The 15,729-nt window shown below is 38.3% G+C and overlaps 1 protein-coding gene and 1 pseudogene across 2 annotated transcripts in view; both read right to left on the bottom strand.

Moving 5' to 3' along the window:
- ACER3 (alkaline ceramidase 3) overlaps window positions 1–15,729 on the bottom strand; it is a 151,380-nt gene that overhangs the window by 81,269 nt on the left and 54,382 nt on the right. The window contains exon 2 of one of the 2 annotated variants that reach the window (XM_006882873.1): window positions 8,186–8,296. The exons of the other annotated variant lie outside the window; for it this stretch is intronic. Within the exon in view, the coding sequence (XP_006882935.1) occupies window positions 8,186–8,296 (111 nt within the window). The remainder of the gene's footprint in view (window positions 1–8,185; window positions 8,297–15,729) is intronic. 2 annotated transcript variants of the gene reach the window in all.
- Window positions 1,143–2,498, bottom strand: LOC102855290 (annotated as a pseudogene).

Genomic DNA, 15,729 nt, shown 5'->3' with positions numbered 1-15,729 from the left:
AGACCCTCTATGAGGTGGATTGATTCAGTGACTGGGGTAATCGGGATGGGTGTGTCAGAGGCAATGAGATTGGCACAGGATAGAGCACGGTTTAGGACTGTTGTACATAGGGTCGCTATGAGTCGCAAACGACTCGACGGCACATAACAACAACAACAACAACATTCATAAGGGATTAACCTGTAGTTGGTTTTGGTGGTGGTGATTTGTTTTGTTTTTTTCCTTTCTTAATGGTGTCTGGTTTTGGTATAAAAGTTACATTTGCTTTTACAGCATTGTGGTCTGAGAAAATAAATTAAAAAATAAAGTTACATTTGCTTCACAGAATGAATTAAGGCGAGTATTCTTTCTCTAGCTTTTGAAGGAGCTTGAATAGTACTGGCATCATAGTGAAGCTACATAGTTTTATTATTGTTGCTGCTGTTCTTGAAAACAGTATCTTCTTGAGTCAGTTTGGGCAGCTTATGGCATCTATAAAATTGTCCATTTCATCTAAATTATCCAGCTTGTTGTCAGACAGTTGCTTATAATATTCTGTCATAACTGTATTTTTATTGTCAACTATAATGCTTCTCTTTTATTTCTTATTTTAGTTATTTGCATTTTTTTCTTTGTCAATCTTGGTAAAGGTTTGTCAATTTTATTGATCTTTCAAAGATAAGCTTCTGTACCCTTGCTACTGTTCTCAATTTCATTTCTTTCAATCTTTGTTATTTTTTTTTCTTCTGGTAGATTTGAGGTAAATTCATTATTCTCTTTCTAGTACCTGGCATTTTTTTTTAGTTAGGCCACTGATTTGTTATGTCTTTCCCCCCCACCCCCATTACTTTATTGCTATGAGGTTTCCATCTGAATACTGCTTTTGTAGCATCTCATTGCTTTAGTGTGCTGTGCTTTCATCTTTACTGATGTTAAGTGTGATTTTTTTTTTTTAAAGACAGGGAATACTTTATTCAAAACCCATCAGAGAAATGGACAGCTTGGGTCTGTGACAAAGCATTCATGTTTTAAAGCATAGGTCAGTAGTTGTATATGAACGTATACACTGCTGCATACAAATTAACTGATCAGAGCACAGCTTTTCAATGTTTAAAACAGAATAAGCTTCCCTGTAAAAGCAGCAACTTTGTGACATTTTAACTTTAGTATTCTTCTCCTTCTTCCTCGCCCTCTCCTTCAACAGAATCCACACCCACTTCCTCATAAGCCTTGTCAAGGGCAGCCATGTCTTCACGGGCTTCAGAAAACTCTCCTTCCTCCATCCCATCACCCATGTACCATTGAACAAAGGCATATTTGTCATATATCAGATCAAACTTGTGGTCCAAGCGAGCCCAGGCCTCAGCAATGGCTGTGGTGTTTCTCAGCATGCACACGGCTCGCTGCACCTTGGCCAGATCTCCACCAGGCACCACAGTGGGAGGTTGGTAATTAATACCAACCTTGAAGCCAGTGGGGCACCAATCCACCAACTGGATGGTACGTTTCGTCTTGATGGTGGCAATGGCAACACTGACATCTTTGGGAACCACATCACCACGGTACAACAGGCAGAAAGCCATCTATTTACCATGGCAAGGGTCACATTTCACCATCTGGTTGGCTGGCTCAAAGCAAGCATTGGTAATCTCTGCTACAGAAAGTTGTTCATGGTAAGCTTTCTCAGCAGAGATAACAGGGGCGTATGTGGCCAGAGGGAAGTGGATGCGGGGATAGCGCACCAGATTGGTCTGGAATTCTGTCAGATTGACATTCAGGGCACCATCAAATCTGAGGGAAGCAGTGATAGAGGACACAATTTGACCTATTAACCTATTCAGGTTAGTGTAGGTTGGGCGTTCAATATCAAGGTTTCTGCGGCAGGTGTCATAGATGGCCTCATTGTCTACCATGAAGGCACAATCTGAGTGCTCCAGGGTGGTGTGGGTGGTGAGAATGGAGTTGTAGGGCTTGACCACAGCTGTGGAAACCTGGGGAGCTGGGTAAACGGAGAACTCCAGTTTGGACTTCTTGCCATAATCAACAGATAGGCGCTCCATCAGCAGGGATGTGAAGCCCGAACCAGTTCCCCCACCGAAGCTGTGGAAAACCAAGAAGCCCTGGAGACCTGTGCATTGGTCAGCCAATTTTCTAATCTGGTCCAGAACCAAGTCAATGATCTTCTTGCCAATGGTGTAGTGCCCACGGGCATAGTTGTTGGCAGCATCCTCCTTGCCTGTGATGAGCTGCACAGGGTGGAAGAGCTGGCGGTAATTGCCAATGTGAACTTCATCAATGACTGTGGGTTCCAGGTCTACAAACACCGCCCTGGGCACATGCTTGCCAGCACCAGTCTCACTGAAGAAGGTGTTGAAGGAATCATCTCCTCCCGCAATGGTCTTGTCACTTGGCATCTGGCCATCGGGCTAGATGCCATGCTCCAGACAGTAGAGTGCCCAACAGTCATTGCCAATCTGGACACCAGCCTGGCCAACGTGGATGGAGATGCATTCACGCATGGTTGCTGCTTCCCAGTTCCAAGGAGGTGGAGAAGGAGAGGGAGGTTGTTGCTTCTTACAGCGCGACTCTTAGGCGGTCTATGTAAGAGAACCTCAGAGTTCTGTGATTTTTATTTTGACCATTGGTAGTTCACAAGTGTATCATTTAACCTCTATATGTCTGTGTATTTTAGTTTCTTTGTATGTTATTTATTTCTAGCTTCACTCATTGTGATCAGATAAAATATTCTGCATGGTTTCAAATTTTAAAAACCTGTCAAGATTTGCTGTGTAACATAATATGTGGTTTATCTTAGAGAAGGATCTATGTGTACGGGAATAGAATGTACACTGTGCTGCTGTTGGGTGGAGAGTTTTCTTTCTTTTTTATTAATTTTAATGGAAGTTTACAGAGACTTTGGATTTTCATCCATTCACTGTTGCACATTTTCTTCCCTGCCCACCCCCGGGTGAAGAGCTTTCTGTCTGTGACATCTAGTTGATTTATAGTGTTATTCAGGACCTAGATTTCCTTGCTGGTCATCTTTCTATTCATTTTTTATAATTTCCAGTTTCCCAACATTCCAGCTACATACATTTCATGTTCCAATTATTAAACAGTGTTTGTCATTGTTTGTCCTCATCTCTTGGCTTTCTTTACTACTCTAACTAATCCATGTTCCTTTAGTGTTCATAGGATTTCCAAAGGCCTATTATTTAAGAAATGAACGGCCAATCCTGCTTCCTAGTCTGTCTTAATCTGGAACCTCTACTAATGCCTGTCCACCATGAGTAACCTAAGGCATTTGACAAACCAGTGGCATAAATTTCAGTATCACAGCAGCACACAAGTTATTTCTAGTACAACAAACTGACAGACAAGTGCTATATCATCTCGAGCAATGTTATTTCCAAATACAACAAACTGCCAATTTAGTTTGTAATCTACTTCCTAAACAACATGCCTCCAGAAACTATATGAATTCTGATAAATGTTGATAGTTGTAGAGGGGCTTCAGGCCTTTTGTTCATAGGGTCATTATGAGTCTTGCTGACTGGAAGGCAATCAACAACAGCAGCAAGTTAGTCTTCACCCCAGGCCCCAGGGCCTGTGGCTCTAGGGCCCAACTGACTTTTAATCACAAAGTCTCTCCCACCAGATCCTGACTGGTTTAAACAAGAGGCTTCCAGCCCACCACTGATTGTTAATTAAAAGGATCAATTAGATTGCACCTGATTGTTGATTAAATAGAAAACGACCAAACTGTTGACACCCCACTGTCTGACCAATGAATTGGAAGAGGTCCATATTTGTTCCCCTCCCAAGAAAGGTGATCCAATATCATTAGGTGATCAGACAATATCATTACTATCATACGCAAGAAAAATACTGCTAAAGATCATTCAAAAACACCTAGTACATAGAGAACTACCAAAAATTTAAGCAGATTTTAGAAGAGGCCATGGCGGTAGGGATATAATTGCTGATGTCAGATGGATCCTGGCTGAAAATAAAGATACCAGAAGAATGTGTATTTGTGCTTTATTGACTTTGCAAAGGCATTAGACTGTGTGGATCATAAGTTGTGGCTATCTATCTAACTATTTCAGTTTCTTTGTATGTTATTTATTTCTACCTTCACTCATTGTGATCAGATAAAATACTTTGCATGGTTTCAATTTTTAAAAATCTGTCAAGATTTGCTATGTGACTTAATACGTGGTTTCTCTTAGAGAAGGAACCATGTGTATTTGAAGAGAACAGTAGTCCCAGAGCACTTAACTGTGTTTATGCAAAGCTTCTACGTGGATCAGGAGGCTGTAGTGAGAACAGAGCAGAGGAACACTGTGTGGTTTAAAATTAAGAAAGTAGTGCATCAGGGTTGTATTCTCTCTCACCTATTTAATCTGTATGCTGAGCAAATTATGAAAAAAAGCTGGACTCTATGAAGAAGAATGTGGCATCAAGATGGGAGTAAGAGTTAACAATAACCTGCATTATGCAGATGACACAACCTTGCTTGCTCACAGTGAGGAGGACTTAAAGCATTTTTGTTGCAGAAGATCAAACAATACAGTTTCAATGTGAACTGCATCTCAACATCAAGAAAACAACGATTCTAAGCACTGGACCTATAGGTAACATCATAATAGATGGAGAAAAGACTGAAACTGTCAACAACTTCATCTTACTTGGATCCACAAACAACAGCCTTGGTACTAGCAGTCAGGAAATCAGGAGACAGAATGCACTGAGAAAATTTGCAGTTAGGTACTTCTCTAAATTATTAAAGAGTAATGATGGCAGTTTGAGGATAACGTTCATCTAATTCAGGCCATGGTCTTTCCAATCATTTGCTATACATCTGAGAGCTGGATTAATGCCTTTGAGCTGTGGTGTTGAAGAAGAGCACTGAACATCCCATGGACCGCCAAAAGAACAAACAAATACGTCTTGGAAAGTGGAGCTAGAATGCTCTTTGGAGACAAAGATGATAAAGCTTTGCCTCACTTACTTCAGGCATGTTGCTAGAAGAGGCTATTCATTGAAGAGGGACATAATGCTCAGAACGTCAGAGGATAAGTGAAGGAGAGAAAGACCCTCAACAGTGACTGACACAATGGGCTCTACTGTGTCAGGAAGGATGAGGACGGCACAGGATAGGCCAGGGTTCAAATCTGTTGATCACAGAGTTGCAATGGGTCATACTTGACTCTATGGCACCTAAAAACAACACATAATGCCAAAGGAAAATGTCATCAAGAATAGCAATTATATATGTATAAGACAGAGTAAAAATTAACAGTGACAGAGATAAACCCAAAATTAGAGTGGTAAATTTAACATAATAAAATAAGGACTTAAGATTAAGAATATAGAAAATTTACACATTTACACCAGGGATAGAATTGTTGATGTCATATGGATTCTGGCTAAAAATAAAGAATAGCAGAAGATTGTCTATTTGTGCTTTATCAACTGTGCAAAGGCATCTAATTGTGTGGATGATAACAAGTTGTGGCTGACATTGAGAAGAACGGGAGTCCCAAAGCACCTAACTGTGTTCATATACCTGGACCAGGGGGCTGTTGTGCGAACAATGCAGGGGAACACTGCATAGTTTAAAACTAAGAAGGGAGTGTATCAGGGTTGAATTCTAACTCCATACCTATTTAATATGTACGCTGAGCAAATTATTCAAGAAGAGGAATGTTGACATCAGGATTGGAGGGAGACTCACCAATAACCTGCGTTATGCATATGACAAAGCCTTGGTTGCTGAAAGTGAGGAGGGTTTGAAGCACTTGTTGCAGAATATGAAGGAATGCAGCCCTCAGTATGGATTGTATCTCACTATCAAGAAAACAAAGATTCTTACCACTGTACTGAATAGGCAGTATCATGATGAATAGAGAAGAGATTTAAACTGAACAACTTCATCTTACTTAGATCCACAATTAACACCCTTGGTTCCAGAAGTCAAGAAATCAGGAGATGCATTGCACTGGGAAAGTCTATAGTTAGGGACTTCTCCAAATTATTGAAGAGTAATGATGTCAGTTTGAGGACTAAGGTGCATCTGATTCAGGCCACGGTCTTTCCAATCACTTGCTATGTATCCAAGAGGTGGACAATGAATAAGGATGATGGAAGCCTTTGAGCTGTGGTGCTGGAGAAGAGAACTGAACATCCCATGGATGGCCAAAAGAACAAACTGGTATGTCTTGGAGAGGATGTAGTCAGAGTGCTCTTTGGAGGCAAGAATGATGAGACTTTGCCTCACATTCTTTGGGCATGTTGCCAGGAAGGGCTATTTCTTGGAGAAGGAAATGATGCTTGGAAAGGTGGAGGGTTGGCAGAGGAGGGGAAGACCCTCAATCAGATGGACTGACATGGTGACTGACACAATGGGCTTCCAGTGTGTAAGGAAGTGTGAAGATGGCACAGGAGACGAGAGAGTTCAGATCTGTTGTTCACAAGGTCACTATGAGTAATACTTGACTCAATGCCACCTAACAACAACAATTCACAAGCTTGATTTTATTATATACTTAACAGAATTCTGAATCTAACAAGATTTTTTTTAAACTGAATAGTCAGTCACAAAAATTGTTCATGTATTAGACTTCAACTAAGTCTCACTGAGTAAAAAAACCTTGTATCATTCAGATATGATTCTCTCACTGTAGTTCAATTACTTATAGACTATAATAAAAGGACCGCATAGTAAAACTTATGGTCAAAGTCTCACACAAAATTCAAGTATTTTGACTGATAATAAAAATGAAAATTAGTAAGTGAAATACTCAATTCAGTAAGTTAGTAGAGCTATAAAGTAAACAAGTAGGGCAGAATTAAGTCATGCATATAAATGTATAAAATAGAAAAAGATTATATAGCAGAGAAAGATAAATGAAAACAGAAGGTGCTTCCTTTAAAAGTCAAAGAAACAATATTAGGAATAATAAAGGTCATAGCAACAGATCAAGGAACAACTAGGAGAAAATGAGCAACTTTCAGATAAGTCTGAAAGCATGGATGAAGTATATGAGATTAATTCAAGAAGAAAGAGAATACTAAGTTAGGGCATTACTATTAAATTGATCAATATTGTAAATCAACTCATGAAAACAGAAAGAAGCCTTAGTCCAAAGAGTTTCATAAGCAATTCTATTGAATATTCAAACACCACCTTGTCTGAGAAAGTAAGATATAATATTTTCCAACTCATTTCATACATCTAATATAAAACTTTGATAAATAAATAATAAGAAAACTAGGCCAACATTCCTAATGCACCTAAAAGCCTAGGTCCTAAATAAAGTTATTTCAAGCAAGCCTATCAACAGAAATGCTCTGTATTTCAATCTGGACGGTAATCAAACTTGTAAAAATTTATCAAACCATACATTTAAGAGTCAGTGTGGAAAAACAATGTGTACAAACTTTGTAAGCAAACCACTACAAAATAAAAGTTTATTTTTATAAAAGCTGTGCATTTAAGAGTCTTACAGTTTTCTCCACATTTGTTTTATCTCATTTAAAAATATTTTTTTTAAAACCTACAAAATTCAGCTATTTTTTTTTTAAAGTCAGGTGCATTTTGGGATTTCAAGAATACCTTAACATAAAAAAAGAGGTTAATTAAACATATTTGCAATTTAAAGGAGAAAAAGGGGTATATATAGTCATCTTCAAGTCAGTCATTGCCATTAAATTGGAAACAATTCATCCTCCATTGGGTTCCAAGGATGTAAATTGTGTAGCAGATGGTCTATCTTCTCCCTTGGAGCCATTGGGGGATTGGAACCGCCAGAAAGGTGTGGCCTTTGGGTTAGCAGCACAACTCCTTTTGTCACCAGAGCTCCCTTTCAATTGTACAAATAGTGATTTATTTATTTTTTTTATAGAAAAAGAAAATATGAAACAAATTATTGTGATATGATGTGGAAAAACTCATAAGATATGAGTATGGTTATTATACTGTTACCTCTTTTCTGTATGCTTGAAATAGTTTATAGTTATTTGTTATTACTCAGAATGTAGTTCAACTTATTAGCAAGGTTTGCAAAGTTTCTATTTAGAAATTCCTAAAAGTAGTCAAGCTGTATAATAGTCCAAAAATGGAAAAACATTTTTCAGAAATAAACGAGGAAAGCAGTCTTCTGAATATAACATCATTTGTCATGTGAACGATTATACATACCTGTGAGTGCTAAGTAAGAAGCAATGTACCGTTTTTCCAGTCCATCTCTAACACTCTGAACTGCTCCAAAGAGTGGAGGTATGATCATAATCAGGTTACTCACTGTATTCCCTACAACAGAAAAAAGCCAAAAAGACAATATTAGATTAATCAGTAACACTTTACATAAGGATATATTCACCTGATTTAGAATAAGCTCTTAAGTATTCATAAACAGGGCTAAAAGAACCTGGTGAGTTTAATTATATACAGTCCCAAGATTATTGTTAGGCTAAAAATCAAAATGGAGGTTGAAGCTCAACTAAAAAATCCTATGTCAGGACCAGAACTCAGAAAATCCTATGTCAGGACAATTTCTGAAATCAGAACTCAGAAAACCCTATGTCAGGACATTTTTCTGAAACCAGAACTCAGAAATCCTATGTCAGGACATTCCCCAGAACCAGTTTCCCAAGACCAGAAACTTTATGCACCAATGAACCACTGCAATGACCTCATATAAGCCCCCCAAGCCCACATAGGACAGAGCAGAGTTTAGGGCTGTTGTACCTAGGGTCGCTATGAGTTGCAAGCGCCTCAACGGCACATAACAACAAAGCCCAGCCCCCAGTGCTTCTACCCTTGCTGAGTAGCCTGGCATACAATAAACTCTGAAAAATGTTTCTACCTTGGCGTGGTTCTTGGCTTCTACCCGAAACATTTCAACTATTATTAGCATTTGATTTGTATAACTATTTCCAAATAGAGTCATCAGAAAACTAATTTTTAAAAATGGCCCATTCACAATTCACTGCCAGTGAGTTAGTTTTAATTCATAGCGATACTCCACTATGAAGTTTCTGAAGCTGTAAATCTTTGCTTAGAGTGTGCCTGAAAACAAAACAAAAAAAAGACAGAGAATGCTCATCTTTCTCCTTTCAAAAATAACAAGTCCAATCATGTCGACATTATATAAGTAGTAGAAACTCAATACTTAACGAGAATTTTCTTAAAAGAAAAACCTTCCTAATTACATTAAATGTATTTTTCTTATGTTTTTCCAGGGTAAACTTTTGGTGATAATGGTTGACTTAATGTTAACTAACTCACTGATGACAACTAAAAAAGCTAGAATAGATATCCTAACACATTATCAATTAATGACCAGGCTGAAGACCAGAAGATGATTAGAGATCAGACAGGCAGAAAACCAGCACAGTCAGAGCTTTGTTAGTTGTCGCTGAGTTAATTCTGACTCAAAATGTGCAAAGTGGACGGGCACCCAAGAGAATTTTTTAAGGCTATGGCTTTTTGGAAGCAGATAGCTAGGCCTTATGTAAGAGATCCCTTTAGTTGGATTTGAACAATTTCTCAATTAGTAGTCGACCACCAAGAACTCTTAGAAAGAGATTACTCAATAACACTTTCAATAAAGATATATATCACGTGATAAAGAATAAGCTTTAAACCAACTAAGTTAGGATCAAGGGAACATGAATAGATTGGACAGCTTATGCCTGTCAGAGAAAAGACTATAGTAAATTCATCCGACCACTAACCCCTCCCCACCTGAGACAAAATTTACATAATGGTAACTTACATGCCATTAAAAAAGAAAATTATTGTTTTTCTAGCTAATGTTTTCAGTTTCTATATTTCTAGTAAAATGTGAAAAGCAATGGTCATTATTTTCTGTCTTTACAAAACCATTCCCAAACATGAACAGCAAAGAAATAAAAGCCTCAGTAGAAATATGTAGATTAAATGGGAAAAGAAATGACTATGCAGTATTTGATATATTTTATTCTAGATGGAAGAACATGATACATACATTCAAACCCCCAAATGAATGCTTTTTATTCAGAGTGATCTCAAAGAGAAGTTGTCAATTAACTGAATAGGTAGATTAAATATATTTTCAGACAATCAAGGATTTAGAAAATTTATTTATCGTGTACTTTTTCCCTCTAGTACCTGCTAAAGAATATAATTAACCAAAAACAAGGAAGTGAAACCAAAAGAAAAATAAAAATGACACAGAATTAGGGAACAGAGCCTGAAACACAGGAGAGCCATTTTTAAAAGCCCCCAAAAACTCCAAACACACCATCCAAGATTATAGCTGTTCAAGAAAACCAGAGAACCACATACAAGTGTTATAGAACAAACTTCTTAAGATGAGAGTACTGAAGAGCAACGATGTCAGGCTGGAGACTAAGGTGCGCCTGATCCAGGCTATAGTCTTCGCAATTATGTGCTATGCATCAGAGAGTTGGATAGTGAATAGGGTTGATAGAAAGAGGATTGATGCCTTTGAGCTGTGGTGCTGGAGAAGAGTTCTGGATATACCATGGACTGCTAGGAGAACAAACAGGTTTGTCCTGGAGAGAGTGAGGCCAGAGTGTTCCCTGGAGTCAAGGATTCTGAAGCTTCGTCTGACATATTTTGGGCATGTTGCAAGGAGGGACTGGTCCTTGGAAAGGGACATCATGTTTGGCAGAGTGGAGGGGAGGTGAAGGAGAGGAAGACCTTTGGTGAGATGGATCGATTCTGTGACTGGAGCGGTGGGAATAAGTGCATTTGAGATGGCTAGGTTGGCACAGGATAGAACAGCATTTAGAGCTCTTACACATAGGGTCGCTATGAGTCGCAAGTGACTCGATGGCACATAACAACAACAACATGATAAATTAAAATTCTACATAAACTATTTCAGAAAATAGAAAAAGATGGAATTCTCCCAGACTCATTCTATGAAGCAAACATATTCTTGATACCCAAGCCAGGTAAAGACACCACCAAAATAGAAAACTATAAGACTAATATCTCTTAAGAACATAGATGCAAAAATCCTGAATAAAATTCTGGCCAAGAAAATCCAACTGTTGTTGCTATGTGCCATCGAGTTGCTTGCGACTTGTAGCGACCCTATGTACAAGAGCCCTAAACGCCCTTCTATCCTGTGCCAACCTCACCATGTCAAACACACTCATTCCCACCACTCCACTCACAGAATCGATCCATCTCATCGAGGGTCTTCCTCTCCTGCGCCGTCTCTCCACTCTCCCAAACATGATGTCCCTTTCCAAGGACCAGTCCCTCCTTGCAATATGCCCAAAGTATGTCAGACGAAGCTTCAGAATCCTTGACTCTAAGGAGCATTCTGACTTCACCCTCTCCAGGACAAACCTGTTTGTTCTCCTAGCAGTCTATGGTATATTCAACACTCTTCTCCAGCACCACAGCTCAAAGGCATCAATTCTCCTTCTATCATCCCTATTCACTGTCCAAGTCTCCAATGCATAGCACATAACTGCGAAGACTATATCCTGGATCAGGCACACCTTGGTCTCCAGCCTGACATCGTTGCTCATCAGTATTCTTGGCAGGTCCCTTACAGCTGACTTTCCCAATGCAATTCATCTCTTGAGTTTCCTGGCTGCTGCTACCAAGAGTGTTGACTGTGGAACCAAGCAAACTAAAACTGTTAACTATCTCAATCTCTTCACCATCCATACTGACACTGCCAATTGGCCCAGTGGTGAGAATCTTTGTTTTCCTGATGTTGAGCCTCAATCAATATTGGAGGTTGCAGTCCTTGACCTTCTGCAGCAAGTGCTTCAGGTCCTCCTCAGTTTTAGCAACAGTACATCAAAAAAATAATTCACCATGACCAAGTAGGATTCATAACAGGTATGCAAGAATGGTTCAACATAAGAAAAACAAGGTATTTCATCATATAAACAAAGCAAAGAATAAGAACCACATGATCCTGTCAATTGATGCAGAAAAGCCCTTTGACAAAATCCAATATCCTTTCCTAATTAAAACACTCAACAAAATAGGATTAGAGGGGAATTTCTTCAACATAGTAAAAAATATATATATACACAAATCCTAGAGCCAACATTGTTCTCAATAGAGAGAGATTAAAGGCATTCCCTTTAAGAACAGGAACTAGGCAAGGATGCCCACTCTCATCTCTCATACTCAATATTGTACTGGAAGTCTTTGAGATAGTAATCAGACAAGAGAAGGAAATAAGAGGTATCCAAATTGACAAAGAGGAGGTAAAATTATCTCTATATGCAGATGATATGATAATATACTTAGAAAACCCTAAAGACTCAGCAAGAAAATTACTGGACATAGTTGACCAATTCAGCAAAGTGGCAGGATACAAGATCAACATACAAAAAAATCAATTGGATTTCTCTACAGTGACAAAGAAAAGGCAGAGCTGGAGCTAAGAAAAACAATACCCTTCACAATAGCTAATCACAAGATTAAATACTTGGGAGTAAATCTAACCAGAAGCACAAACGATCTATTCAAAGAAAATTACAACACATTACTGCAAGAAACAAAGAGAGACCTGGAGTAATGAAAGATTGTATCTTGCTCATGGATAGGAAGACTCAATATTGTGAAAATGACAATACTACCAAAGGCAGTTTACATGTGCAACACAATCCCAATAAAAATACCAATTCCATTCTTCAATAAGATAGAAAAAGCAATCTCCAATTTCATCTGGAATAGAAAAAGGCCCCGAATAAGCAAAGGACTCCTTAAAAAGAGAAGCAAGGTCGGAGGCATCTCACTCCCTGATTTCAAATCCTACTACACTGGTGTGGTGGTCAAGACAGTGTGGTACTGGTACAATGACAAACACACAGATCAATGGAATAGCATTGAGACTACAGAAATCAGACCATCTATCTATGGTTAACTGATTTTTGACAAGGAGATGAAATCAGTTAAGTGGGGAAATAACAGCTTTTTAAACAAATGTTGGCAAAATTGGAAAACTATCTGTAAAAAATTCAAGCAAGATCCATACCTCACTCCATACACAAAAACCAACTCAAAATGGATCAAGGACCTAGGACTAAAACCAAGGACTACAAACTTCATTAGAGAAAAGGTTGGAAGAACTCTAGAAGCCCTAATCCACAACATAAACAGTCTTCCAAACATCCTGAAAAACCTCCAACCTGAAGAGGATAAAATAGATGAATGGGATCTTCCAAGAATCAAATCCCTATGCACATACAAAAACTTCTCCAGCAGGGTAAAAAGGAAAGCCACAGACTGGGAAAAAATATTTAGTAAGGATGTATCTGATAAGGGTCTTATATCTAGAATTTATAAAATACTCAAGCACCACACAAGATAAACAACCCAATTGAAAAATGGGCACAGGATATGGACAGACACTTCACCAAAGAAGCCATTCAGATGGTAAACAAACACATAAAGAAATGTTCAAAATCCCTAGTTCTAAGAAGAGATGCATATCAAAACAACTTCTTACCCCAGTAAGAACAGCAAAATTTAACAGAGCAGCAAGCAACAAATGCTGGCAAGGTTGTGGAGAAACTGGAACCCTTATTCACTGCTGGTGGCAGTGTAAAATGGTGCAACCATTATGGAAGGCAATATGGTACTTTCTCAAAAAGTTAGAAATAGAAATACCATTTGACCCAGCAATTTTACTACTGGGAATACACCCTAAAGAAACCAGAACTGCCACCCAAGCAGATATATGCTCATCCATGTTTATTGCAGCCTTGTCCACAATAGTAACGAACTGGAAACAACCCAAGTGTCCATCAACAAATAAAAGGATAGAGAAGCTGTGGTATATTCACACAATGAAATACCATGCTGCATTGAAAAACAAGGAACTCATGAAATATTATACAATATGGGTGACCCTGGAGGACATTATGCTGAGTGAACTACCTCAGTCACAAAAGGACAAATAATGCACTGTTGTAAAGCAGCACTGACATCAGAGTTGGGGGAAACTAAGAGGGAATACATAATATATATTGCACTGGAGCAGATGAGGGAGAGAACTGTTTAGGAAGAATATATGATTAGGTATTATTGTCATTACAAGAATCCAGAATGAAAGCTGCATAATGGCGTGGACTTGGAGGGTGAATTATATAACAATGAAAAGAATTTTTTTTTTAAACTTTTCAAAGAGAAAAGCAAACTGGGGGCAGGGAGGAAAGTGTACAACCATGAATGAATGGAAAGCAAAAAAAATTTTTTTTTAAAGTTTCCTATCCATGAGCATGCTCTATTTTTTCCATTTCTCCAGGTCTCTTTTGTTTCTTATAGTAATGCTTTGTAATTTTCTTTCAATAGGTCTTTGTGTTTCTATTTAGATTTACTCCTAAATATTTAATCTTACTGTTAGCTACCGTGATAGGTATTATTTTTCTTAGCTCCGTTTCTGTATTCTTTGTCATTGTAGAGCAATTCAACTAATTTTTATATGTTGGTCTTGTATCCTGCCACTTTGCTAAATTAGCCAACTGTGTCCAGTAGTTTTGTCACTGAGTCTTTAAGATATTTTAAGTATACTATCACATCATTTGCAGAGAAAGATAATTTTACTTCCTCTTTGCCAATTTGTATACCTCTTATTTCCTTCTCTTACTATTGCTAAGACTTTCAATACAATATGTGAGAGGTAATAATTGGTATCCTTACCTCATTCTTGTTCTTGAAGGAATGCCTTTAATCTCTCTCCATTGAGAATGATGTTGGCTATTGGTCTTTTCATACATACTTTTCACTATGTTGAGGAAACTTCCCTCTATTCCTATTTTAAGTGTTGTAATCAGAAGGGTGTAGGCTTTTTCTGTATCAATAGATAGGATAATGTGGCTCTTGTTCTTTGCTTTGTTAATGTGATGAATTACACTGATTGGTCTTCTTATGTTGAACCATTCTTGCATACCTGTTATGAATCCCACTTGGTCATGGTGAATTATTTTTTTGATGTACTGTTTGATTTTACTGGCCAGAATTTTATTCAGGATTTTTCCATCTATGTACATAAGAGATATTGGTCTATAGTTTTCTATTTTGATGGTGGTTTTTACCTGACTTTGATATCAAGGATATGTTTGTAGTATTTTGGTCTGAGAAGATGCTTAGTATTATTTTTATGTTTTTAAAATTTATTGATGCTTGTTTTGTGACCTAAAATGTGAGCTGTTCTGGAGAATGTTCCATGCACATTGGAGATGGTATACTGTGCTTTTGGGGGGTTGCATTAGTGTGTATATAAGATTGAATTGGGCATTTTTGTGTGGTATAATTCTTCAGTATCTTTGTTAAGTTTCTATTGTTTCTATTATTTCTATCTTTTCTTGAGAATGGCGTATTGCAGAATCCAACTACTATTGTGGTAGTGATTTTTTTTAAATTCTGTTAATGTTTGCTTTATTTATTTTACAGCTCTTTATTTGCTGTTCCACAATCGTGAGTCCGCCAAAGGACACCAGGGAGCTGAAATCAATGCAAGAACATGAGGGATTTTATTACAAGCTCTCGAGCAGGGACTCTACACACACCCCAACGCAGCAGCCGCGTGGCAGAGGCCCCAGTGCTTCGAGACAAGGGTTTTTGTTGGTGCTGGGAGTGGCAAAGACTGAGAGTTGTTGCTGTTATGTGCCATCGAGTCGTTTGCGACTCATAGCGACCCTATGCACAACAGCTCTAAACCCTGCTCTATCCTGCGCCAACCGCACCGCCTCTGA

Source organism: Elephantulus edwardii, unplaced genomic scaffold (genome assembly GCF_000299155.1).
Source record: "Elephantulus edwardii isolate Elephantulus edwardi_28Jun2011 unplaced genomic scaffold, EleEdw1.0 scaffold00025, whole genome shotgun sequence".
NCBI classification, from domain to species: Eukaryota; Metazoa; Chordata; class Mammalia; order Macroscelidea; family Macroscelididae; genus Elephantulus; species Elephantulus edwardii.
Note: the sequence above shows the minus strand (reverse complement) of the source record. Positions and strands in the feature narration are given on the sequence as shown.